This window comes from Capra hircus, chromosome 14, assembly GCF_001704415.2.
Source record: "Capra hircus breed San Clemente chromosome 14, ASM170441v1, whole genome shotgun sequence".
Taxonomy (NCBI): Eukaryota; Metazoa; Chordata; class Mammalia; order Artiodactyla; family Bovidae; genus Capra; species Capra hircus.
The window spans coordinates 65,587,188-65,614,843 of NC_030821.1; the positions used below are offsets into that span (position 1 = coordinate 65,587,188).

The 27,656-nt window shown below is 44.6% G+C and overlaps 1 protein-coding gene across 2 annotated transcripts; it reads left to right on the plus strand.

Annotated features, from left to right (window-relative positions):
- WDYHV1 (WDYHV motif containing 1) lies at window positions 16-18,222 on the plus strand. Of its 2 annotated transcripts, none has more exons than XM_018058539.1 (6): window positions 16-310; window positions 5,364-5,463; window positions 6,237-6,287; window positions 10,439-10,587; window positions 11,581-11,705; window positions 17,552-18,222. In XM_018058539.1, exons 1-6 carry the CDS (start codon window positions 222-224, stop codon window positions 17,659-17,661), a joined length of 624 nt encoding a protein of 207 aa, XP_017914028.1. In that variant the 5' UTR covers window positions 16-221; the 3' UTR covers window positions 17,662-18,222. The 2 variants fall into 2 exon arrangements, with proteins under 2 accessions (XP_017914028.1, XP_017914029.1); XM_018058540.1 differs by having other exon boundaries at window positions 11,581-11,798; window positions 17,552-17,638.

A 27,656-nucleotide genomic window follows, 5' to 3' on the forward strand; every position in this document is an offset into this window, starting at 1 on the left:
CCGGCATCTCGAGCTTCTGCGCGGGATCTTGCGCTTTCCGCCGCTCGGGCTCCGCCCACCCTGCCCCAAGCCCCATCACCCGGGGGCGCCACCCGCAGCCTCGGGCTCCTCCCAGTCCGCCCAGCGAATCATCGCTGCGTGTGGTTCGCCGGCTCCTCCTCCGAAGCCCGCCGGCGGGGCCGGTCCGGTCCGTACGCCTCTGGCCGGTACCCAGGCCAGCCATGGAAGGGGACGCCCCGGTCGCCGCAGCCGCCCACTACCAGCCGGCCAGCCCCCCGCGGGACGCCTGTGTCTACAACAGCTGCTACTGGTGAGGGGGCGCGGGGGTAGCCCCCGGCGTCTCCCCAGCCCACTCGGCGGTGGAGACGCAGCCGGGCTCCGCCTCTTCTCGGCCCCTCCCCGGGGGCGCTCTGGGCCTGGCTGGAGGGTTTTTCCGGTGTGAGGGGCGAAGGGAGCCGGAATGGCAGCCCTAGAGTCTTGAGTGGAGTGTGGGCATTCGGAGGGTGTTGGGGGAGGGGGGTAGTATCCGCCAGGAAGGGTCAGGTGGTTTACTTCTGCCTGGCCTTTTTCTCCTGGACCTTTCTCAGGGGATCTCAGTGCTTGGGGGCGCCTGAAAGGGGAGTTGGAGGCGGAGGGTGGAGGGTAGAGAGCCTTTGAAAATTATTGTACTAAATTAAAGCCCAAAGTGGTTTCGCACTGATGTGAAGGTCATTTTAATTTTGGAAGAGAATGAAAACACAGAGATTTTGCAAAAACATTCCCAAGGTCACTCATTAAAGGCAGCCAAGATTCCAACTCAGGCTCCGTTGTACCAGGAACTAGGAGCTTAAAGACCACCACGTCGTTATTATAATAGTGATTACGTTTACACGTGGTACTCAGTATATGCCGAGCATTGTTCCCAGACGTTTCAGAATTTCTCCCCACAGTTACATTAGGAGGAAGGTACTGTTAAAACTCCCGTTTTAAGGGTGAGTACGTCGAAGCACTGAGGGTTGCAAGAAATTTGCCTACGGCCGCATAACTTGTGAAGGACAGGGAGGCCTGGCTGTAGTCAGCGACTTAGTGAGTGAACAACAGCAACATAGCTTGTGAGTGAAGGAATGCAGATTGGGAACACAGAGTCCGCACACTGTGCCCCTTTCCTAGGCCACTTCTGTGGTGGAATCACAACTCTTAATCTTCGGCCTTATCACTGCCACGCCTACCATTCCTTTGCTTGAATGGAGACTTCCAGTCCTGCACAAGAAACATCAGGGTCCTCTGAAACTGCCTTTCCTCCTTCAGCTGGTCACCAAATCAGTGCTAGGAAGAGCTGGAGTTTGTTCAGCTCTGACTGCATGTCAGGCCCAGTGCCAAGTACTTTCAGGCTTAGGAGATAGTTCTATTATTATCCTTTTTCTCATTTCCTTTATTAATGAAAATACTAAGCCACAGGGAGGCCTTTAGTTTGCCCAAGGTCACACATCTAGCAAGGGCTTCCCTTGTGGCTCAGGTGGCAAAGAATCCACCTGTAATGCAGGAGACCTGGGTTTGATCCATGAGTTGGGAAGATCCCCTGGAGAAGAGAGAGGCTACCCACTCCAGTATTCTGGCCTGGAGAATCCCATGGACGGTAGGGTCGTAAAGAGTCGGATAGGACTGAGTGACTTTGACTTTATCTGGCAAGTGGTGGTGCTGAACTTGGAACCTCTGGGGGAGGTATTTCTACACTTTATTTCTGCCCCTCCTCTCACCTCAGTCCTCTTAGTTCTTGTCTCTGAGATCCATTCATTGTTTTATTCATTTATTCAGTAAATATTTATGGAGGATGTGAAGCAGAATCCTAGACACTAGGGATACTGTAGTGAACAACGTAGACATATTCCCTGATAAGATTTCATAGTTCTTACATTTTTGTTGGGGAAAAGCAGACAAAAGCAAGTTTAACCACACTTGGGTGTGTTAAGTTCTGTGAGAAAAATAGAACAAGATAAGAGATGGTGACTCACCATATTATTAGGATACTTAAAGATGTTGATAAAATGACATTTGAACAGAAAAAAATGACATTTGAACAGAGAGCTGAAGAAAGAGGGCAGGAGCTTTGTGGATGTTGGCAGGAGATCCCTCCAGGCAGGGGGACTGCAGGTACAGAACTCTTAGAAGGAAGCGGGCAAGAATATTTGAGGAATGACAGAGAGGCCGACATAATAGGAGGGCAGTGATTCAGTGGAAGAATACTAGGAGATGAATATCTGTTCAGTTGATCATCTCCTCCTGGTCTCTTCAAACATAGGTCTGTCCCTCCTTGGGTCTGGCCACTGGGGCCTGTTCTGGTCCTTCCTAACAGGCATCTCTGCCTAGCTCTCCCATAGCCCATTAAGTCTTTAATTTTCGGCTGGCTTCATACTGCTCAAAGCCAGTCTAAATTTGAATGTACCAGAGAACCACCTGGAGCTTATAGAATATGCAGATCTTAGAGTCCAACCCCAGAGAGCCTGGATGTGTGAGCTGCACAGTAGAGAAGTCTGAGTCTGGCCCATTGATCCAATTTCAGGAACTCAGGCCTAGACAATAAAGTCTATCTCCTGTGTATAGCAAGCACTCTAAAGATCTGGTCGCCATCTGTTCCTGCGACCTCTTCGTGAACCTGGCTTCTCTGCTCTGCCCAAGGGTTTCTCAGCCTTGCCTCTGTTGACATTTTGAGCATGGAGATTCTTTGTTTGGGCATCTGTTCTTTGTAGGGCAGGCTCTACCCTTTAGATGCCCATCCTCCCCCAATCTGTCAGAATCCCAAATGTCACCAGCTATTGCCAAATGTTCCTTAGGGGGCAAAATTACCTCTGATGGCAAACAAGTGCTCCATCCTGTCCGAACGCATCAGGCTGGTACACCTTTCTGTGTTTGCTCCTGCGGATTCTTCGAACTTGGAATAAATGCCTCCTCTTGACTTCTGTTATCTTCTGTCAGATGTCATTTAGCTTTTAAGCTTAATGATAATAGTGGTAGCCAATATTTGTGTTTTGTGCAGTTTGCAAAGCATTTTTTAAAAAATTATTTATTTGGCTGCACCAGGTCTTGGTTGCAGCATGTGGAATCTTTAGTTGCGGCATGTGTGATTTAGTTCCCTGGCCAGGACTGAAACCCAGGCCCCTTACTTTGAAAGCACAGAGTCTTAGCCACTGGACTACCAGGGAAGTCTCCTGCAAAGCGTTTTTGATTCTGTTGTAATCATTTCGGATTTTTCCAATAATTGTTAAGCACTTGTGTCCCAGGGATCCTCCCCATCTGCATGCCTCTCTATCAGCTCATCACCAGCCACCCCTGCAGAATCCCAGTCCCAGTACTGCTTTGTTAGCATCTCTGCTACCCAGATACTCAGCTGACAGCCTGGGGCATTATTGTTATCACCGCCCCCCCCCCCATTTTTTTAAACCAATTAAATGAGTTGCAGGACTCACACCTAATCTGTGGCACTTTCTATTCCAGTGATGACTCCCAGCATTTCCAAGGATGAGGCCCTCTTTTTTTTTTTAATTAGCATGAAAAATTTCATGAATCCTCCTTCATATTAGTTGTACTCTTGAAGACAAAATTGTTGATTAAAAGGGACTGCAAATTCAGTAACTCTTAGGTTTAATTTTTTTCTCTGTGTAATATTCACTCATATTTGAAAAGTAATAAGCGAAGTATGTCCAAGCTACATGTGCATTTAGCCAACCAGTAGTACTCATGGTACATATGGATTCAAGAACTTCTGGGGTTAACTCTCCATTCTTGAGAGGGGAAAGGGGAACACACAAGGAGAACCTGCTGACCTAGTTCCTCCATCATCCTGTATCCCTCAAAGTGAATGACTCCCTCCTCTGTACTTGCTCTATGCATCTTTTATGGTCTTCAGCAGCAGCAGCAGCAGCAGCAGCAGCGGTACTTAATTATTTATGGATGTGTGTGGCTCCTCTCATCGTCTGCAACTCTGATTTATCATTCTGAACTCCAAGCTCTTAGCACAGTGATTTGTACATCACAGGCTGTTGTTGATAGTCAGTGCTCCTGAATGTCTCTAGGTTGGAAAGACAAATGTCTTCTCAAAACTCTCTGAGAACATCCAGGTTAAAAAAATTTTAGCTACTGCATGTTATATGTCATATTGAAACAGTTCGCATATTATTACTCTGTGCTGCACATCCCATAGAATTATTAGCATTCTCCTGTTGGTATCTCTGCCACCATTTTTTCCCCCCATAAGACTTCTTAGATATTCTAGGGGAAAACAAAATCATGGGAGAAAAATATAAACAGTTAACTTTGGTACTTTAAGTCTGGTTGCATGAAGTGTTGAGATAGGTGGACAAGGGCAGGGCTGAGTGAAGCGTGTGTCTCTCCACAGAATTGTGCCTGTCCTCAGTGCCGTTTCCAGGTCGCATGGTGTAGGTGGCTGGGATTCAGGTTTTGACAAATTGAGTCACTTGTGTGAGCGGAATATTGGCATAGCTCGTTTTGAGCAAAGGTGCTGTGTGCCCCATTAGAAGAAGACAGGAACCCAAAGCTTGGGCTGTGAATACTGCCAGGAGTGCTGGGGCTTGCCCATGCTGGAGTGTGACTGCCAGTGTGGCTTGGTTTGAGGCACTGGGCGTTGCTTTACTTCGGTGGTTCTTACCATTGCTACATAATAGCTGAAGGCCTCTCACATAAAAGAGATTCATCTAGGGCAGCAGTATAAGAAAGATGGATTTCAGTTTAGCATGAGGAAGAGCTTTCTAAAAGTCAGGACCTCCTCCATACCAGAGGGGCTTGGGTAATAGCATTCACCAGAGGCTCCCTCCAGAATAATTCCTGGACATATCCCATAACCGTCCTGATCTTTTCCCATCAGGAGCCCTCCTACACAATACCCATCCTGCCATTTCCAAAGGGGAGCAGCCAACCAATGTTAAGATTTATTGAGTATCGATGATATGATTATGCCCACTTTACAGAGGAGAAAAGCAGACACTCAAGAGAGGTCAGGTGTCCAAAACTTATTACCTTGTAAGTGGCTGAACTGGAATTCAAGTCCCTGGACTCAGAACTTTTAGAATATCGATGGAGCATTTGAGCAGTTAGAATGCCTCATGTTAACACTGCTGACAGAGGCAGTGAGCTCTGTGTCCGCAGAGGGGTCCGTGCACAGTTCAGGTTGGTAACAGCTGTTGCTGGGGATGTTTCAGAGGAGGTACAATTGTTAGCCAGTTTTTGGAGGAGGTGGTGTTTAAGTCTCTACCAACTTTTTTTTTTATGTAATAATTGGTCTTTTGTTCAAATTTGAGTGAACTGAGTGTTCACTCAAGAACTGAGTGTTCTTGCTTAATTATATTGCTTAAACAATTATTTTATTCCAGTGAAGAAAATATTTGGAAGCTCTGCGAATACATCAAAAACCACGACCAGTATCCTTTAGAAGAGTGTTATGCTGTCTTCATATCTAATGAGAGGAAGATGGTAAGTTGGGGAGTGATGCAGAAAGAACACAAATTCAGGATGACATTCGAAGCTAAATAGAGGATGGGTTTAGCTTGTTCTAAAATGTGCTTTATAAAATACAGCAACAGTTCAAAGTTTGTTTTTGAATCAGATTTTTTTCCCTACGAGGATGTAGTTAAGAGTTTAGTCCTAACTTGCAGGTAGGGAAATAAATATGTGATGGTATATTTATGCAAATTCAGTCCCCTTTCTTTAGGTATGAAGTGAGAGCTTTTTAAAATGCTTAGACTAGAAGCATATATGCTCAGGTTTGAAGGAAAAGTTTCTTTCCTGTGTTTTATGGAACTACAGTAAACTTCTATAAAGCATTAAAAAAAAAAAAAAGTAAGCTCTTCGTATTTTGTAAAGCACTTTTGTGAACATCGTGTTGTTTGATCCCAATGGATACCTTGTGAAGTAGTCAGGGTCCAGATAGCTGTTTCCGTTTTGTAGATGAGGAAATAGAGACTTGGGAAGGCCCCATGAATAATTAAGTGGGAGAGCAAGAGGTGAACCTGCCAGGACTTCCGATCCCTAGTTTGGGTCTCTTTCTACTCTCCAGAGAACATCTTAACAATGAATTATTGCTCCTTCATTATTAAGGACCCTTGGAAAGATTTGAATTTTTTATCTGTTCATTCTTCCACCTGACTTGTTTGTTGTTATTTTATTTTCCATGTGTGTATTGCCTGAAAGAATTGAGTGGTGTTTGCTCTGTAAAGTTTGACTCAGGAAGTGTATTGTATTTGTAGATTCCTATCTGGAAGCAGCAGGCAAGACCCGGAGATGGACCTGTCATCTGGGTAAGATGGTCAGCACAGACAGGCTCTGATACAGCAGTACTTGTAATCCAGGAGCGGTCTTTGTGTTTTGGTAAAGCAGAAATGATGAGGCAGTAGAGAAAGACTATGATAATTATTAATAATTTGACCTTTGGACGACAGATGTTATTTGGTCTAAGGCAGAAGCACTGACAGGCATGTTTTCTTTTAATTTTGAAATTATTATAGAAGTGATTTTAAATGGCTGATGTAGCAGATAAAATTGTTGTCTAGACGCTTGTCTGTTTAGCACTGGAAGGAACTTCAGCAGCATCTGGTCCATCTGCACAGTAGAGTTATCCAGAGACTGTGTGAAAAATACAGGTTTGTGGGAATTCCAGTGTTTAGGACTCAGGGCTTTCACTGCCAAGAGCCTAGGTTCAATCCCTGATTGAGGAATTAAGATCCTGCTTGTTGCCTGATGTGGCAAAAAAAAAAAAAAAAAAAAAAGGTTTCTAATCTAGTTGATCTAAAGGTTCAGGAATTTGTGTTCTTAGCAAAATTCTTAGCATGACTGGCATTTGAAAAACACAGATCTGTTCCAACCCCTTCATTTTTCAGGTGAAGAAACAAGCCCAGAAAGGCAAAGTGACCACCTCAGGGTTACCTGGCTGATAGGTGGCAGATGGGGGCCTTGCCAGCACACATCCATATGTCACCTTAACCTGCTGCCCCGAAGAATGGAATTGTTTGTGCTAAGAAACATGGAGATAAAAGAAAAACTCCATTCATGATACTGTAACAAACATCAAGTTTCCAATGCATATTTAGGATAAGACATCGTTTGAATTGGCTTCATTCGTTTATATAACATATATGTATTGAATGCCTGTTATATACGAGGCACAGAATAGACTAAAACGCTTGGCCTCATGGAGCTCACACTCTAGCTTCCTTCACCAGCAGGAGACTTGCTGCTCTGAAGCCCGAATCCATCAGTGTTGGGTTGGGAGCGCAGGCTGAGTGAGGCACTTTGGGGTTAAGCCCAAGTGCCCCTTCTGGGCTGTGTGAGCTGGACGGCTTAGTTACTGTCTTTCCTGGGTATCCTCCCCTGGTCACCGGGGGCCTCAGGGAGATGATGCATTTTTGAAGCATCACCCTTGTATCTGCGCCAGTGCTCTAAAAGTGTTAGCGATTTTTGTTAACAGAGCGATAGAACCGCAGCTGTGGACTGTCCATCTGCCCTAGCATCATGCCCATTGCTGAAGCGCTCAGCTGCCGGTCTTCAGGGAATTTTCAGGGAAAGGATCTGTGGTCGTGCCCTCTTTACACAGCAGCTCATGGCAGCTCCCGGTGGAAAATCCTGTTTCAGGGAGTCTCCCCACAGACTTCCTGTGTGGAATACACCTCTGGCAGTTGATCTGTGCCTCGTTGCTGTTCTGTTGTAGGCGATGGGTGAGCCTCCCTCAGTCAGTGGAGACCAACCCCCGAGGAAGAGGTCACTTTCTAAGTGGGCGCTCCTGCCTCTAGCCTGCGGTGTCTTTCCCAGGCCTTTGGACAAGCTCTCTTCACCTGGCTCAGAGAGTGAAGCTGCTTCTCGAGTCTATCTCCTTGGTCCCCATCTCTGCCTCTCCTCATGGAGGTGGCCTGCTTTCCCTTGAGTTCACTGGCCATCTGCTATGTAGGAACATAGACCTGAGCTAGCCAGAAGGATATTCCTTGTTTATGCCTTTTCTTTTGTTTTTTTTTTTTTTTTAATTTTTTGGCTGTGCCGTGCAACCTGCAGGATCTTAGTTCCCCAACCAGGGATCAAACCTGTGATCCCTGCAGTAGAAGAGCAGAGTCCTAAGCACTGGACTGCCCAGGAAGTCTCTGTTTATGCCATTCCACAAGCATTCCTCTTTCTGGAATGCTCTCCTCTTTAGGCAAGATGCAGCCTTTCCTCAGTGAAACTCCCCTTATTAGTTGGGTTGCCATCCCCCTTGTGGAGGCCCCCCCTCGCCACTTTGGTTGGTTTTTAAGAAGGCTGAGTATTTACATAATAATCTCATTAATTCTCTCAGTAACAGTGTGAGTAATACTATGAGGTAAAATGCTACAGTTGGGCTTCCCTTGTGGCTCAGCTGGTAAAGAATCCACCTGCAATGCAGGAGACCCCAGTTTGATCCCTGGGTTGGGAAGATCCCCTGGAAAAGGGAATGGCTACCCACTCCAGTATTCTGGCCTGGAGAATCCCTATGGACAGAAGAGCCTGGCGGGCTACAGTCCATGGAGTCCCAAAGAGTTGGACACAACGACTGAACAACTTTCACTTTCAAACATTACAGTTATCCCCCATTATACAGAAGAGGAAACAGAGGCCGGTGGTGGCGTGGCTGAAGTTGAACTGGGTGATCCCGCCTCATATGCCCTAACCCGCAGGCTCTCCCGCCTCCTGTCTTCCCTCATTCTCTCACTCTTCTGCCACCACTGACTTGGGTTTCCCACTCGCTTCTCCAGGAACTTCTTGAACATTTGGACCTATCTTTCTCATCTCTGTATCTGTATTTTAATAGCACAGTTTCCCACAAGTAATTGGGAGTATGTATTAAAAAAAACATAACATGAAGTAGATGTCAGGAGAGAACCCGATTTGGGATATGGCAGAGACTGCTGCTGGCAGGGATGGGAGAAGATCGAAGATGGATTCCTGGGTGGGGAAAGCATTTGAGCTGGAGCTGCAGAGATGAACTGGGGGAGAGCGGTGGAGACGCAGCACAGGTGGAGTGGAATAACGTGAAGAGGCCCAGGGGGCCAAAGTCTCGGACTGTTACAGGAGAGGGCTGGATGCATTAAGGGGAGGACAGGAGAGAAGCGCTCATTTCTGACGCTGTTTCTGCTTTCCTAAGATAGAATTGGAGCCAAAGATAGCACTTTGGGCTCTGATGGTGCAGTGTCTCCAGTCTCAGTTAATTGTCTTCCCCTACCTCACAGGGTCAAATGAAACATCATTTGAGAAAGTGCTTTGTAAGCTCTGAAGTACTAGAAACGTATGGTATTCCTAACATTGTACTAATGTGATTGGACATTTTAATCTCACAATGCTGTTTTCTCTGTGAGCGTTTTTCTTCCGAGGCATTCTAAGCATCAGACTGCCCTCGTGTCCATTGATAAATTTTCCTGACATCCATTCTAGCTCTTAGCTGGCTTGAGCAGTACCCTGTGTCTGGGGGTGAGAGTGAGAATTCACATGCATGCTGGGACCCAGCTGTGTGGGAGAAGCTTTTTGTGTCCTTTTTCCTTAATGGCTACGGATAAGGGCGTGGCTGATTGAAAATCAGTAGCAACAACATTAAAAAAATTTATTTCTTCAGCTGCGCTGGGTCTTAGTTGCAGCATGAGGGATCTTTCATCTTCATTGCAACATGAGAACTCTCAGTTGTGGCATGTGGGATCCAGTCTCTGACCAGGGATTGAACCCAGGCCCTCTGCATTGGGAGCTCAGAGTCTTCGTCACTGGGCCACCAGAGAAGTCCCAACAACACTTTAAAGTCCTTCTTTCCCTCTTCAGGCTGACCTCAGGCCGTTCTGCTTTGTTAATGGTTTGGAGGATATCCTTATAGACTTTTTCTCTGTACTCATATGCATGCATGTGTACTTCTGAACACAGACATCTGTCTTTATATACGCATCAATTTAAAAAATAATGTATAATACATAATCTGCAGTTTGCTTTTTCCATCCAACTGTGTAACACGGAGTTAATCCAATTTCCACAAAAGTTTACCTAAGTCTTTTTAGCAACTGCACAGTACCCCATCTTATGGCTGCCTCGTGGTTTGTTAGCCTTTCCCCTCTTGGTGGACTTCTGATTGTTTCTGAATCTTCACAGTTAAAAACAGCACTGCAGAGATTTTCTTTGAATATATACTTTTACCTGCATATGGCAGTGTTTCTCTAAGATGAATTCCTAATGGTAAAATTGCTGGGTTGAAGGTATACAGTTAATATACATGAACATTTCCACTGTTTATGTAACTGTTCCCTGTCACTGGACATCTGGTCTGTTTTCAGGGTTTTGTGTTTGCTTTGTTATTTTAAGGAGGGCTGTATTAGCCTTGTATGTTTTTGCTGGTAGATAGGCATTATTACTATAACCTTGGAATACTCCATCATAAGGTAACCTGGTTAACTTCAGCAACTTTTACGTCTAGGATTACCACGTTGTCTTGCTTCACGTTTCAAGCGGAGGACAGAGCTTCATTTATGACCTTGACACTGTCCTGCCGTTCCCCTGCCCCTTTGACACGTACGTGGAAGATGCCTTTAAGTCTGATGAGGACATCCATCCACAGTTCAGAAGGTGAGGAAACTCAGGGTGGGTTTGCCTACTTGTCTGAAGTTAGACTTTGACGATTATACAGTTACTTTGTTTGCGTGTTTGTTTCTGTGTTGGTTTTGTGAAGGTTGCTTGTCTTGGCTTTACCATTGAGTTGATATTTGAGAGTCATGTACTACACAGCAGATTCAAAATATTTTGAAGTTTTGAAGGTTGTCCATCGTATGAAAGGCTGGCAGTCTTTAAAACTTTGTGTGATGAGATCCAAAACATTTTCTTCAAGTCAGTTTTGGAATGTCTTTCATACTCTTATTTTTGGGTGTGTGGATGGTGGGGTGGGGTGGGGTGGGGGAGCTGGATGCCATATGACGCCAAAATTGAGAGGAGTATGATAGACTTCCCTGGTAGTTAGATGGTGAAGAATCTTCCCACAGTGCAGGAGACCCAGGTTCAACCCCTAGGTCAGGACGATCCCCTGGAGAAGGCAATGGCGACCCACTCCAGCATTCTTATCTGGAGAATCCCATGGACAGAGGAGCCTGGCAGGCTATAGTCGATGGGGTCACAAAGTGTCCAACACGACTGAGTGACTAACACTTTGATGATACCAACACCTGAAAATTATGCCCTTGGCCCTTGATATATTCATTGAGAAAGTAAAGGCAACTGGATAGATTTCCACGCCTTTGTAGTTTGGAATGTCAGCTGATCGTTTCTCATGGCATCTTTAGCAGGTGTTAATGCCACATATCTGTTTGTGTATCACTAATAGTGTAGAAGGAAATGGCAACTGACTCCAGCATTCTTGCCTGGAGAATTCCATGGACAGAGGAACCTGGTGGGCTACAGCCCATGGGGTCGCAAGAGTCGGACACGACTTAGCGCCTAAACTATCTGCCTGTCACTAATAGTACAAAAGTGTGTGCCTAGTTTTGTGCATGTCATAGAAAATGAGTCTCTGTAAGAATTGAGTTAGAATTTCAACTGTTACATAAATGAGTGTTGGTTTACGTGCAGGAAATTTAGAGTGATCCGTGCAGACTCATATCTGAAGAACTTTGCTTCTGACCGCTCTCACATGAAAGACTCCAGTGGGAACTGGAGAGAGCCTCCCCCGTCGTATCCCTGCATCGAGACTGGAGGTGAGCCAGGGACGCCCTCTCAGAGGGGTTTCCCATCAGCGTGCTGGTGAGCGAGTTCCCTTAACCAAGGACAGGAAGTGCACTGTCATTTGGGTAAGACTCCCGGAGTGGTTAGGAGGTGAGAGGGAGTGTAGTTGTGTGTATTTATCAGACTCAGAAATAGAGGCTCAGAGAGCAGGATTGGAAGGTTTCATGGGAGAGGAAAGGCTTCAGGGAGCCAAACCACAACCCTGTTGCCGGAATATCGGCTGTCCCTGTCTCTGGTCCACCGGACTTGGGGAGAACTGTGTGTTTGTGCCACTTTACCGTGGGACTTGTAGAGCCTCCCCGTGGTGGGGTTTTATGTTATGGTGAAGGGAATCCCCTGGTACCTCTTTGAGACCTGTGAAATCTCTGTAATGAAATCTGCATTAGAAAGGCAGTGAGAGCTAGCCAGTTTTATTGTCCCACTCATCTCATTTATGTGCTTTTAGGCATCAGTCCAGTTAATAATTTCTCGAGACTTAAGTAGATCAGGGGTTCTTCATCATATTACTGTTGTCTAGCATTCACCTGGGTGAATTTATGGTGGGAAGTAATTCACAAGGTTGCCATTAATTGGTAAAAACCATCCTCTGATGAGGATGATGCTGTCTGAGTCAAGATGCTCTGCAGGCTGTAAAGGAGGCCAGAAAAACAGAACATTAGAGTCAGAGTTCAGCAGGGAAGAAAGTAAAAAAGTGTATTTGGTATATTTGAAGGGAGTGAACACTGAAGGAAGATTCCATCTCTGATTTTGCAGCTCTCTGTGGAAAGCTCTCATGATTTTTAAAGTTCATATTGGCATTGCTTCGGGTCCACCAACCTGGTTCCCAGGCTCAGCATCAGAACTGGGCTAGCTTAGGTCAAGAGAGGGCTTCGTGGGTCTTGTTTTCATCTCACACACCCTACTGGGTGTGGTCTGGACAGTGCCTGTGTGGCTCCCCGTGTCTCTTCCACATAGGAGCACTGCCGCAGGAGCTGAGCCTTCAGTAAGCCTTCAGTAAACCTTGTCAGCCCCCGTCCTCTTTGACTTGTTCCTTTGGGTTTTGGTGACTGCTTCCCAGGAGGTGCTGTTTTGTGCCAGCCCCCTCCTATCATCTCCTCTTCACTTGGCAGATATGAACACTGGAGTCCATGAAGGTCCAACCCTCTGCCTGGCCCCCAGGCACAGCTGGAGGGTGGCAGGTCTGTTACCTCCCTGAGGTCAAGAGCAGGGGAGGGGATGTCTCTTTTTTGTCCCTGTGTAACTAGCTCACTGGGGGCCTCCTGAACTTGAGGTTGGAACTCAAAGGAGTCTGCTCTGAAGTGTGGGGTAAACATACTGGTTTCTCATGTAGTAATTTAACCATGTGGCCATGTTCTCTTGTGTGGTCAGTCCATTAATTCAAGCCTCTATTTATCAATTGAACTGACCCAGGAATGGAACTGGGGTCTCCTACATTGCAGGTGGATTCTTTACCAGCTGAGCTACCAGGGAAGCCCCATTTATCAAAGGAATGTGTTTAAAGCTAGGATAAGGGGGAATTACTTTTAGCTCAGTCATGTCTGACTCTTTGCAACCCAATGGACTGTACAGTCCGTGGAATTCTCCAGGCCAGAATATTGGATTGGGTAGCCGTTCCCTTCTCCAGGGGATCTTCCTGACCTAGGGATCGAACCCAGGTCTGCATGCAGGTGGATTCTTCACCAGCTGAGCCACCAGGGAAGCCCCATTTATCAAAGGAATGTGTTTGAAGTTAGGATAAGGGAGGATTACTTTCAGCTAATTAATATTGCTTTATTTTAAAAAAAAAGTTAAAAAAGAAGAAGAGGTTCAAGAAGACATCAAACTTGCAATTAAAGCCTGTTTTAGGTAACTTTCATAGCAGCCTTACTGCATTTAGTTATGGGATTGGCCCTTAGGGGCTTAAACTTTATCACATTTCATTCATTGCACATTATATTTTGGCCCCAACATTTAATAATTTTGGTGGCCATGAGTCTGCAGGCCCACTCTTTTAAACTCAGCGTTTAGTGTATTTTAAATGAAGGAAACTACCCTCTCCTTTTTTTTGCCCATCTCCGATAAGAAGGAAACCAAGATTCACAGTCTTGCAGCCTTGCCCTAAAGCTCAGTTTCAGCACTAGCCTTTAATGGCTCAGTTTTTAAGGACCTTTCCCAAGTCTTGGACTGAACTATAGGGTACACCATGACTGTCCCTTTCTCTTTCTAAGCCCTTTGCTGCCTCTCTGTCCTTTCATTTTCCTGTTCTCATATGGTGTGTTATAGTGACACTGGCTAATCTGAACGTAGCTGGAGGACCAGTGTTATATGTAAATGGAAATGTTATAGTGCCTCTTAGGGAGATACAGCCAAATGCTGATTTGTTATATATTGGTCTTTAAAAATTTTTTAATTTTATTTTTAAATGCTGGTAGGTGTTGAATGCCTGCAGATAATAATCATTTTTTATTTAATTGCATTAAAAAGTCCTAGAAAATGAATACCATTGTATTTCAGAACTTGAGGTTTCCTTTAGCCATTTGGTAAAGATTTTAGCTGACTTACATGGAGTAAGTCAGGTAAGTACATCTACCTCAGGTAAGCAAGAACTTTTACTCCTTCTTTCCTGGGAGGCGCCTGTCTTTCCTTTATTGTGGATTACTTGGTCATTATTCATCCCTGGCTGTCTGATCACATCAACAGAAGTCCTGGTTTTGGTGATTATCTAGCTTTTTTGTTGTAAGACTCTGTTTCTAGTGTTCTGTATCCCAAGTGTCTTCATTTTTGAAAAGATATATTTATTAGATAATATACGCTAGTTTTACATGTTTTTTCTTTCAGTTTTTTAAAGGTGTCTCTTGTTTTCTGCTTGCTTAGTTTCTGATCAAGGAAACTGTTCTTATATTTGTTTCTCTAAATGTAGTGTATCTTTCCCCCCTTTCCTGGCTGCTTTTTAAGATTTTTTTCTCTTTATTTCCCATTTTCAGCAATTTAATTATGATGGACTGTAGTTTTCTTTAGATTTAGTCCACATGAGGTTTGTTCAGATTCTTAGATTGGTAGATTTATAGTTTTCATCAAATTTGGAAACATTTGGCCATTATTTCTTCAAATGTTTCATTTGACCACCACCTCTATCTCCCCCTTTAAAAAAAATTCTTGTCTTTTACCTACGCTTATGTTAGATGCCTCGTTCTTATTCTCTTAAGTCAATGATCACTTTTTTTCAGACTTTTTCTATGTTTCATTTTGAATAATTATTTTGTCTATAAATTCATTTATCTTTTCTGCTGCATTAAGTTGCTGTTAATCCCATCCAGTGCATTTTTTTTTCATTTTACATATTTTATTTTTTATCTCTAAAAATTCCACTTGGGGCTGATTTAATATCTCCCATTTCTCTCTGTTGTGCCCACGTTCTCCTCTACCCTTTTGAATATACAGAGTGTGTTTATAATAGCTGATCCTTGTCTGCTGGTTGCGTTATCTCTGTCATTTCAGTCTGTTTTCGTTGATGGATTTTGTTCCTGATGTTGAGTCGCGTTTTCCTGTTTCTTTGTGTGATTCATGTTATTTGGTCGGGTGCTGGACTTTGTGACTTTTACATTGTTAGTTGCTAGATCTTGAGGTACTTTTAAAAACAATATTGGATTTGGTTCTAGCTTACAGTTAAGGCTTGCTCTTTCAGTACGGGCTTCCCAGGTGGGATTAGTAGTAAAGAACCCGCCTGCCAATGCAGGAGACATAAGAGGCGCGGGTTCCATCCCGGGGTCGAGAAGATCCCCTGGAGGAGGAAATGGCAACCCACTCCAGTATTCTTGACTGGAGAATCCCGTGGACAGAGGAGCCTGGTGGGCTCCAGTCCGTGGGGTCGCACAGAGTTGGACACGACTGAAGCAACTGAGTGCGCAGTGCAGATTCTCAGCAGCCTTTCACCCTGCGCTCATTTGGCCCTGCCACTCAGGTGTAACCCTTTCGAGGGTTCTGCTAAATGCCCATGTGTTATGGATTCTCTCCCCCTTGGCTGGTGGGGACTATGGAAGTTCTGGGAGTTTTAAGACCAGCTGCTTTCTGGGCTTCTTTCCTGGCTTCATGAGTTCAGTCCTTAGGCAGACTTGGGGGTAGAGGCTGAGTCGCCTCTGCAGAAGTCCAGAGCACTGTCTGCGTAGTTGCGTCCTCTTCCACACTCTGTCCCCAGCACGTAGCCACTGTGCCCTGCTGGATTCAGGTCTCTGTCTTCCCACGGGCAGAACCCCCGAGCTGTTCGTGTTGCTCCTTCTGTGCTGTGGCCTGGAAATGCTCCCTGGGCAGTGAACTGGAGGGTCCTAGGGCTCCCTCCCTTGTTTCTGCTTTCTGACAGTCGGTCGTGTTGCCCATTGTCTGGCTTGTGGAAAGAGCTGCTGAATATACTTTGTCCGCTTTCCTGACTGTTTTTGATAGGAGTATAGTTGTATAACTATTCTTTAATGAGGACAAGAAGAAATGTGTACACACTTTTAAAAAATGTATGGTATGGAAAATTTAAATCATAAACAAAACTAGACAGAAAATGAGACTTTCAACAGTTATCAGCTCATGGCTGATAGCCTATCCGCTTTCCCCCTTCTTGTATTATGTTGAAGTGAATTCCAGATATTAGGTACTTTCAACTCTAAATATTTCAGTATGAATCTCTAAAATATAAGGATTAGTTTATTTAAAGTATAACCACAGTGTCATTATTACAGCTAAAAAATTTAACAGTTCTTTAAAATCAGCTTTTATCTCTCTAGTCAGTGTTTAGATTCACAGTTATCTCATAAAGTTGTAATCTTTTTCCTATAGTACATTTATTTGAATTATTATCCAAATAAAACCCCTACCTTGTGCTTGGTTGTTATGTCTCTGTGGAGTCTTTTTTTAATATGTAGAGATTCCTAGTCCAGCTCTTTTTTTCCTTGTAATTTATTTGTTGAAGCAGTGAATCTGGGAGAAAAGGTCTGGTTTTGCAGATTGTACCTCTTCTATCTTCTGAATTTTTCTGTAAATTGGCCGTTTTATCCAGTAGATCAGCAGCTTATTTGTGCATGTTTCATCTAACTTTTTATTTTGACATAACTTCAGATTGCTAGAGAATTGGGTAAAAAAGCGCGGAAAGTTCCTTTGTACCTTTTACTCAAATTCCAGGGTATCTGAGAAAACCATGGTGTAATTATCTAAAGCAAGAAAATAATAAATCAGTAGAAAAATATCAGCATAGTACTGTTCACTTACAGACCTTATTTATAGCTTGTGACTTTTACCCCAATTTCTTTTCTCTGGTCCAGAATCTAACCCAGGATATTACATGTAGTTGTCATGTCTCCTCACATTCCTTCATCTGTGACAATTTCTTTTTTCTTTTACTTTTACACTTTTGCCCTTTTGAAGGGGCTTCCCTGGTGGCTCAGCGGTAAAGAATCTTTCTTCCAGTGCAGAAGATGTGGGTTTGATCTCTGGATTGGAAAGATCCCCTCATGATACAGCAACTTCCCACTCCAGTATTCTTGCCTGGGAAGTCCCATGGCCACAGGAGCCTGGTGGGCCAAAGTCCCTGGGGTCACGAAAGAGTCGAACACAACTTAGCAACTAAACAACAACCCTTTCTAAGGATACTGATCAGTGACTGTGTATAGTGTCCCTCAGTTTGGGTTTGTGTGATGTTTTTCATGATTCAGTTGAGGTTATACATATGAGGTAAGAATACCACAGAATGATATTGATCCCTTATGAAACCTTGGAATAATTTTCCCTACTGTTGGTCTTTGGGGCTGTTAAACCAGAATTGTGCCTGCAGTGGACATTTCTTTCATATATTTTTTAGATTCCAAGATGAACCTGAATGATTTTATCAGCATGGATCCTGAGGTCGGATGGGGAGCCGTCTACTCGCTGTCTGAGTTTGTAGATCGGTTTAGCAGCCAGAACTACTGAACTTGACCTCTGGATGTGGTGCCGTAGAGAAACCCTAGAACCTGAACAATCTACCCCTTCATCTGAGACAGCAAACATTATGGTACATTTGGCTTGGAATTATGCTTTCCCCTTTTAATTCAGTTCAATTGAAAAGAATAAATAGAAACCATTTTTTTGATATGTCAGGTTGAAATTTGATGTAGTTGCTCAGATATTCCTCCTGTTCATTTGTTAAAACCTATGAAGACTTAGGCCAGTAATTGCTTTTTGTTACGATATTGATATGTGGACTTTGTGTCTCTTTTGGATGTATCATGTCTCTCCAGCTCCACTGTAAGCTCCCTGAGGGCAGGGCCGTGGCCCATTGCTTTGTGGATCTCTGATGCTCATAAGAGAGGCCCGTAAAATGTTTGCTAGTAACTGTGCTGCTGCTTGAAGAGGGCTGCCATTGTGAGCTGAATCAGCAATAAATGTTAGTCTTTTGGGACCATTATGTTCTTAGAAAAGTTTGCAGCCCTCTCAGGCTTAAGTGTTCTTTGGCCTGTTTATATGTTTTTAAATAAAATTGACTTAAATTAATTTTGTTTGGAAGATTTTGTGTCCCTCTTGATAATCTGGGATACCCAAGACTGTCTCAGTTGTAGACAGGAACGTCCTTCAGAGTGCATTGATCAGTTTTCCTTCTTGAAGATGTGTCTGGAACTTTGGCTTTCATCATCTAATTCCAAATAAAAGATGTTTGGCATTAAAGCAGCGTATAGCGATAGTTCTCATTCACATACTCCATGGTTCTGTTGTAAAAAGGAGCACATTTCTTATAATAGGGCTGTGCAAGCTTTCGCTCTTAGGTGTGTTTTCTGCTTACTAAGAAACTTCCATTCACATCCCGTGCCTTGTGCTTTGGAGGGACACTTGCAGTCATTTCCTCGAGAATCAGTCTCAGGAAATACCACGTATCCAGCTGGTTCAGCTGACCTGGGAGATGCTGAGAGAAAGTGAATCAGCTCTGGTAAGAGGCATACCAATACAGCCTAAATTATGTTTGTAATTTAGAGTTCAGTATAGACCCTATACTTGGATGACTTTGTTGCGTTTCAGATGGTCATTTAAAAAGTACGTGACTACAATAAAGGAGATAAGTTTTGGCAAATTGGACCCCAGAAATACTTGCCTTGAGCAGAAACATTCAGAGGGAACAAAGGATTGTGATCTGATTTATAAATTGCATCTCTGTAGATTTTTTTCCCCTTGGCAATTAGTGAGCAGGTTTCCAATATGGTATTCAAAATTATGTCTGGTGCAGACCAGTCAGACTGTCTGTGTGTGTTAAGTTTGAACTTCCCAGCCACCTTGCCTTGAAATTGAAAACCCCCTACTTCTAACCAGTGTGGTGAGCAAGGTTTTGTCAACATATCCAGTGGCCATTGTCATGACTTGCTGGAGGAAGTAGAGGACTCTTGTTTTTTTCTACCTACCACTCCTTCAGTACCTTTTGAGAAGCTTCTTCGCGTATTTCATAGAGTCTGCATGGCCATAGATAAAGGCATGTTGCCTAAGCTGGACCAGGCGTGGACCCCACCCCTGCACAAGTCTTGAGAGTGACCTGTCCCAGGGTTCTCTGGAACTGCTGTGTTGGCATTCAGAGAGAGAAGTTCTTGCTCCTTCAGGACTATTGGGCCAGGGCCCTGGGAGTTTGGGGCCGCTGGGAGCATTCTGACTGCAGTAGAAGGACCTGCCTGCTCACTGCAGCCTCGCAGAGCAAGCGCCCCGGGGCATTTCTCAGTGCCTGCGTCTTCCTGTGCTTCAAGCCAGCCTCAGCCTTTGAACTTAACAGGTACACAGACCAGAAGGTTCCTTTTCCTCTTCAGCCTGTGTGAGTAGGAGTGCTGTCACTTCTAACTGATGGGTAGCTTCCCTCGCAAGATTTCTCTTCAGAACGGTTGATTTTATCAGAAAACTGTTACCATTGTCTCTGTGCTTTTACTTTTCTCTGCGGTCAGATTCGCTTTCCTTTATCCTAGCGTGTGTGAGAGAACTGAATAGATTACTGATAAATGCTGTGTGGAAAGAGGAGCTTTCGAGAAATGCAGGGGACTCAAGTAGAATTTGTAATTGACTCTGAAAATAAGAGAAATAAGGCATCTCTGAGAATCTTGACAGGGAAGCAATTACATGATATAAAATGGCTCCCAGGGCAGTAGAACTGACTGTAGCTGATTGTGGGTATTACCATGGCTTTTGCAAATGATTGTGTCTGTCAGTAGAACGGCTCATTAGCAGTGGAAGTAAAGACGAACTCTGGTTTTTCTCGGTTTCATTTTTAATTGTTGTTGTTTAGTTGCTAAGTTGTATTTGACTTTTATGACCCCATGAACTGTAGCCTGCCAGGGTCCTCTGTCCATGGAATTCTCCAGACAAGAATACTAGAGTGGGTTGCTATTTCCTTCTCCAGGTTATCTTCCCGATGCAGGGATCGAACCCAAGTCTCCTGCATTGGCAGGCAGATTCTTTACCACTGAGCCACCCGGGAAGCCCCTCAGTAGCTTTTTTGAGATGAAATTCAAATAATACGCAATTCATGCTTTTCAAGTATACAGTCTGATGGCTTTTAATTTATTCAGCGTTGTCTGTCAATTTCAGAAAATTTTCCTTACTCCTGAAAGGATCCCTACACCCCGTAGCTGTCACTCTCCATTTCCCCTCCCTCCCCCGCAGGCAGCCACTAATCTATTTTTTTTTGTCTTCGTGGATTTGCCTATTCTGGATATTTCACATACATGAAATAAGATACTGTGTGGCCTTTGGGGACTGGCTTCTTTCACTGAGCATCATGGTTTCAAGACTTGGTCATGTTGTAGGGTGTATCAGTGCTTCATTTCTTTTCACTGCCGAATAATTATTTTAAAATAGCTGGTACATGCACATTGTACAAATCCAAAAGAGAGGGAAAAGGTATATGATAGAAAGTACCCTTCCCTTCCATTCTCACCTTAAGTTTCCCTTCTAATTTCCCTATCCAGAAGTAATGTGTTTTCTGTTTCTTTTATATCCTTGCAGGAATTTTTTAGTGCCCATGTAAGCATATATGTTTAATGTATTAATTATTAAGTATTACTATTATTATGTATTAATTCTGGTTTTTGTTTTCTTCCACAAATGGTAACATTCTAAAAGTACCCTTCTACATCTTACTTTTAAAAGTTAATATATTTGGATATTTTCCAGTCAGTACAAATTGAACTTCCTCATTCTTTTTAAAGGATATGTTGTAGTCTATGGTGTGCATGGTTCATAATTTAAGAGTCCTGAAGTTGTTTTAGTCTCTTGGTAAAACCAAAGAAAAAAGTTCAAGGAGTATTTTTGGCCATGCATCTTTGTAGCAGTTTTTGACATAAATTTTGAAAGTGTAGCCCGCTAATTGTCCGACAGAATCCATTCTTTTTTTTTCTAGAAAAGGGGATGCAAATGTTTTCTATTAATATAAAGGGCAAAATAGTAACTGTTTTAGGTTTTGCAGGCTATAAGGTCTCATCTATAACTAGCTGCTCAGCTGAGGCTTGGCCTTCGTAGCAGGTAAGCAGCCAAGCAGCCGTAGACAGTGTGTAAATGAGTGGGTGTGGCTGTGCTCCATAAAACTGTAAAATCTGGGGGCTGGAGGATTTGACCATTAGGCTATAGTTCGCTGTCCCCTGTTCTAGAGTCACGGAGTTGTAGCTGGCATTGTGGGTGTTCTGCCAGAGACTACATTTCCCAGTGTCCTTTGCGGCTAGGTGTTGCCATGTGACCAGGTTCTCACCGTTGGGATCTAAGGGGAGGGGGTGCATGCCACTTAGAGGGATAACTTGTGAAACATTGTCCGTCCCCTCCTTCACATCTCTCCCCCCTTGCCTACTGCACAATACTGAAAGGTTGTTGCTAAACCAGGAAAGAGGCCAAGATTCTTGGCCCCCAGAGCAGAATTCAGTCCAGGGCCAGTGAGACTTGATTGCTCAGAGCTTTTGTGTAATAAAGTTTTATTAAAGTATAAAAGAGATAGAGAAAACTTCTGACATAGACATCACAAGGGGGCAGAAAGAGTGCCCCTCTGCTAGCCTTTAGCCGGATGTTATATACCTACTAAGCAGTCTGCTAAGTAGAGAAAGGAAATGTCTCAAAACTCAGAGAATGGCACCAGGTCCCTCACCCACAACATGCACTGAGATAACATTAGCACCAGGTGAGTCATCCCAGGCCATAAAACGATTGACATGAATCTTGAAGAAGGGCAGATTTCCAAGCAATATGTATTTTCATTAACATAGATTAGGACCAATGTATGAGTAAAAAATACTGGCTTGTCAAGTTGATTCTGAGTCTTATTCAGAACTGACTTGAAGACACAGTCTAGGGTAAATACATAGTACATTAACATAGCTTAAGACAAACATTTCCATAAGAAAAGCGCATTGGTTAGCTCAAGGTTTGAGAAAAGTTAAATTCTGGTGGAGCCAGATAATCGTTACGGCAACACAGAATTTTAAGAGAAACCTCTTAAGTTTGTATAGCGAAAGGGAAAAAAATCTAACACTTGTTTCCTCCTGCCACTTAGATAAAAAATGTCTAACACTTGCAGCCTGTTTCCTGCGTTTGGAGACCCCTGGCCTTCCTGCCTATTACCCTCTCCATATGATGATGACTAGAATGACCTTGGAAGCCACCCACTGAAGATGGCAAAACCACCATCAGCCGGATTCCTGAATGACCCCATGGAGCTGAGCTGCAGGCCTGCCTGAAAAGTGTATTGTAGAGCGTTTCCTTAAGAGACACACTTACATATTTTTTTAAGTCACAGAGTTACTGGTGCACCTTGATTCTGCAGTTTAGCTACCACCCCCGCTAATTAATACAGAGCCCATTCAAGGCTTGTCAGGGGATTTCTGTGGGGTTGGAAATAAGACTGATATTCCAGGTGGAGTTAGGTCCATGGTGTTCTCACACAAACTGCCCCTTCAGTGTCTTACAGTATTTGTGGGATTATTGCCCTTCACAGAATGTTTAGGAACACTGCTGTCCATCCATGCCTTTTGTTTTGCATGAGGTTCGAGAGCCTTGTGGGAAGGAAGCCAAGTGAATCTTGTCTTTATTTACAGTTCGGGTATGTACAGGCTTGTCTGATGGACTAGGAGGCCTCTGAGCTGTCCTAGCTAGAGGAGAGGAAAACGGGTTCCTGAGAGAAGGTCACCTGGAGTGAGGAAGACAGCTGGCTGAGTGGACCAGACTGGGCAACGAGGCCTGGTGGCTAGAGGGACCACAGGTGGCACGGGCAGCATGGGTGTGCTCCCCTTCATGCAGCGCTCCCTCAGCCCACTCCCACCCGCGTCAGAGCCCTGTCCTCTGGGAGTGAAGGGAATGAACTGTGTCACCAGGGGCCCAGTTCAGCCCTGGGGAACCTTGAAAGTGGCTGGTCTTGGGCTTCAAAGGAGAACAGTGGAGGGCCAGTGGCCTGACAGGCTGGGATTTGAGCGGTTGACTCAGAGCAACAGAATAGAAGATGATAAAGCCCGAGGCTGTAGCTCTTATTTTCTGTGAAACTCCGTTTCATCAGGCCTTTTTGGGGAGTTGCTCTTCAGTTCAAATGGACATCTATTGAGCCCACATTAAAGGGGCATAAGAGGCCCCTTTTCTGTCTGGGCGCAATTCCTGCTTTTCTGTTTGTCCTCATACTGAATGTCTCGCTACTCGTTTTTATGATTATTCAAGCTCCTATTAAGGAGTGGTAGGCTTGTTCACAGGCTTCCCTGGTAGCTCAGCTGGTAAAGAACCCCCTTGCAATGCAGGAGACCCCAGTTCAATTCCTGGGCTGGGGAGTTCCTCCTGGAGAAAGGATAGGCTACCCACTCCAGGATTCTTGGGCTTCCCTAGTGGCTCAGATGGTAAAGGATCAGCCTGCAGTGTGGGAGACCTGGGTTCAATTCCTAGATTGGGAAGATCCCCTGGAGGAGGGCATGGCAACCCACTCCGATATTCTTATCTGGAGAATCCCCAAGGGACAGAGAAGCCTAGTGGGCTACAGTCCATGGGGTTGCAAAGAGTCGGACACGACTGAGTGACTAAGCACAGCATAGCAGGTTTGTTTAGAGGCTCAGAATCTCTGTAGAAAGTTGGGGTTAGCAGAGTGATGGTCACAGCTAATGGAGAATCTGCTTCATTTTCTGAAAAACAAAACAAAGCAAAACAAAACACTGAGCTGGGCTTGTTTCTTCCCATGAAGATGTCGGGCTCCTCCTGGGACTCAGTCATGGGTTCTTTGGAAAAATCAGCAGTGACATCATAATCTACTTCATAGATATAATCTATGACTATAATCTTCATAGTCATAATCTACTTCAGAGTTCTCTGTGTGAAGAGAATTGTCAGCGGTGGCCTCAATGTCTCCTTCAGAACTCAGGGTGTTTAATTCCACCTCAGTAGACAGAGGGGAAAGTCTGTGTTCTCCATGTGTGAGTCAGTGGTTGTCTCTGCCTCGTCAGTGAAGCCTTGGTCAGTGGTTCAGGCTGGTCAGTCAACGGTTGACTCTAGGTCAGTGATGGATTTTGGGAGCCGTGTTAGGTGGGGCATAGCTGCAGTGAACCAGGTGGAAGGGAGTGGGGTCAGTGGGTGCCGGCGGGGAGCGGGGGTCCTTGTGAGAGTGAGGCGGCCAAGGGTGTCTCCACCTCTTCAGGACTTGGAAGTAGAAAATGACCTTACATAGGATTGATGAGCTAGTAAGGGGCTTGCATACGTTCAGTTTATAATAGCAAGAACCCTTGACAATGCACAGAAATTCTGTGGAGAATGGTTATTAAAAAGCTGGACCTAGTGATGGTGGATATGTGCCTAAATCATCAAGATTTGGGATTACTAAAAAAGTGACAGGTTTGTAGTCACTGATGGTTAGAAGCCTGAGACATAACCATTCAGGGAAGAGGAAGTCTCAGTCATTTGCCTTGAATACATTTTGGAGACAGAGTTAGAAGTTATGAGGTAGCAGGTTCCATCCCTCTTTCCCTTCTTCCATCCATCCATCCACCCACCCAGGGTGTATTACATGCCTACCATTTGCAAAGTTAGACCATGATGAATAAGACAGAACTGCCCTATAAGAGAAGACATATGGAGAATGCTCAGGTTCAAGGGACAGAACCTCTGTCCTTTTTTAGTATGTTTCTTATTACCTCACTCGCATTCGCTTGTAAAGCAGAGGGCGAACCTTGGAGGAGCCTGTTGTATAGCAATCTTTTGGTAAAGACTTGGCACGTAGAGATTTCACTTAGAACAAACATTGTATGTAAGCCAAAATAAAGAACTTTTCTGTAGTTACTTAATAGGATCTTGAAGGAAGAAGTGATTATTCTAGTACAGATGTTACAGAACCAGAAAATTTGGAAACGTGAGCATCCCTAGGGCCAGAAAAACAAATCCAGGCTGGAGCAGAATCATTTACTTGGTTCCCCTGGTTGGGGGTTACTGTCAGCTCTTCAGTGGGCGAGGGCTGGAGACTCATGTTAGCACTGCTGCCTCTGCCGTGTGGGGCTCGGTTACAGGTATACAGTATTTGAAAGTGAATATTTGAAATTTGAAATTGCTCAGTTGTACCCAACTCTTTGTGACCCCATGGAGTATAAAGTCCTTGGAATTCTCCAGGCCAGAATATTGGAGTGGGTAGCCTTTCCCTTCTCCAGGGGATCTTCCCAACCCAGGGATTGAACCCAGGTCTCCTGCATTGCAGGTAGATTCTTTACCAACTGAGCTGACTCTATACTACTCATTCTGGAGGCTGATGACAATATCTCTAAGCAAGTCCTTTTGTTGCCTTCATAGGACACCGAGTGAAAGAAGCTGTCTAGTTATAACTGCAGTGTGGTGTTGAGGCTGTATTATAACTATTCCAAATCAGCCTCTGATACTCAGTGTGGACAGAAAGTGCTAAGTAGTCCCCCCATACTGTTTGTCTTTCAGCGTGTGGCACACAATAGATGCTCCATGAGCATTTGCTGCGTGAATGAATATACATTTATGAGGTTCTCTCAGTGTTTTTCCACTAGCACTGCTTGTTATAAAATCAATGAAATGGTGTGTAATTGTCCACATAAAGCAGCCGCAGCTGGTCGATGAGGTTGAATTTGGTTGTGAGACAACTGTTGCTACTGTTTTTTTCTCTTGGCAGAGAAATGACGGGAATGCTCTGCAGGAGGGATTATCTCGGCCTATTCTTTTGCCTTTTGTGCCCCTGTTTTCCCTCCCGATCCTGTTTGGACGAGATTGTTTGTGCCATTTCTGAGAAGAGTGTTCAGAAATACCCCGACTAATGAGAACATTTCGTCAGAATATCTATCAATACTTCCTTGTGTGCCTTGACCAAACAGACGTAGAGAAGGAACAATATCCCTGTATTTCACCCTGGTGAACGGCATAGTAGCTTTAGCCTGTTGGAATTCAGCAAGGATGCTATGGCCTGAATATCTGTATCTCCTCCAACCCATTCCCTGAATTCATATGGTATAATCTTGACCCCCAGAGGGGATGGTATTAGGAGGTGGCATGTGTCTGTGTGTGTGAGGGAGATTAGAGATTAGTAGGGGGTAGGGAGGACTTCCCTGGTGGTGCAGTGGCTAAGATTTTGTGCTCCCAAAGCAGGGAGCCTGGGTTCGCTCTCTCGTCGGGGAATTAGATCCCACATGCCGCAACGAAACATCCTGAGTGCCTCAACTAAAAGATTCCACATGCCGCGAGTAAAGATTCCACATGCTGCAACCGTAGATTCCATATGCTGTGGCGAAGATCAAAGGCTGTGTTGCAACTAAGACCCGGTGCAGCCAAATAAATATTTTTTTAAAAGATTAGGAATGTGGGGCCCTCATGAAGGGGATTAGTGGCCTTATCAAAGAAATCCCCTAAAGTGCCCTAGCCCCTTCTGCCATGTGAGGATACAATGAGAAGCCAACCATGCTGGACTTGCAGCCTCTAGAACCGTGAGCAGTAGATTACTGAGGCTTATTAACTGCCTAGTCTGCGGCATTTTGTTATAGCAGCCTGAATGTACTAAGGCAAAGTGTCCCTAGCCTGGAGTCCTAACACACACTGAGTGTGTCTATGAGTGTATTTTTCTGGAGAGAGAACTCCTAGCCTATATTATCTGTTTCTTCATTTAACAATCTCTAGGGACTTACTTGATGGTCCAGTGGCTAAGACCCTGAGCTCCCAATGCAGGGGGCTTGGGTTCAATCCCTGGTCAGGGAACTAGGTCCCACATGCTGCAACTAAGAGTTCTCACACTGCAACTAAAAATCCTGCATCTTGCCACAAAGGGTGAAGATCCTGTGTGCTGCAGTTAAGACTCAGCACAGCCAAGTAAAGTAAATATTAAAAAAACACCAATATTATTGTTTTTACCTACTGAGGGCTTACTCTATAACCTCAGGCCCCAGGATAGATGCTGGTAACTGAAATCAGAGTAGCTTTTGCTCTCCTGTAGCTTATAGACTCATGATGGAGAGTAGCAGGAATCAAATGACTGTGCAATTGCAGCTGTGAGTGCTGTCAAGAAGTAACAGTTCTGTGAGAGCACATGTGAGCGTGCGTGCGTGTGTGCTCAGTCGTGTCAGGCTCCTTGTGACCCCATTGACTGTAGCCCGCCAGGTTCCTTTGTCATGGGATTACCCAGGCAAAAATACTAAGAGTGGGTTGCCATTTCCTCCTCCAGAGGATCTTCCCAAGGACTCAGGGATTGACCCTGCAGCTCTTGCTTGGCAGGTGGGTTCTTTACCATCGAGCCACTTGGGAAGCCCCATGAGAACGTGTAATGGGGGAAGTTATCTGGTTAAAGGGGACTGGGAGGCTTCCTTGAGGAAGTGTTTCATCCATTCAGCAAGTAGCTCTTACTATGTGCCGAGCAGCATTCCTGCCCTGGTGGTTGAGCGGTGAAGAAAACAAGCTCCTGCACTCACAGAGGCCACACTCTGGTAGAGAAGACGGACAGTGGACACACACTGTGT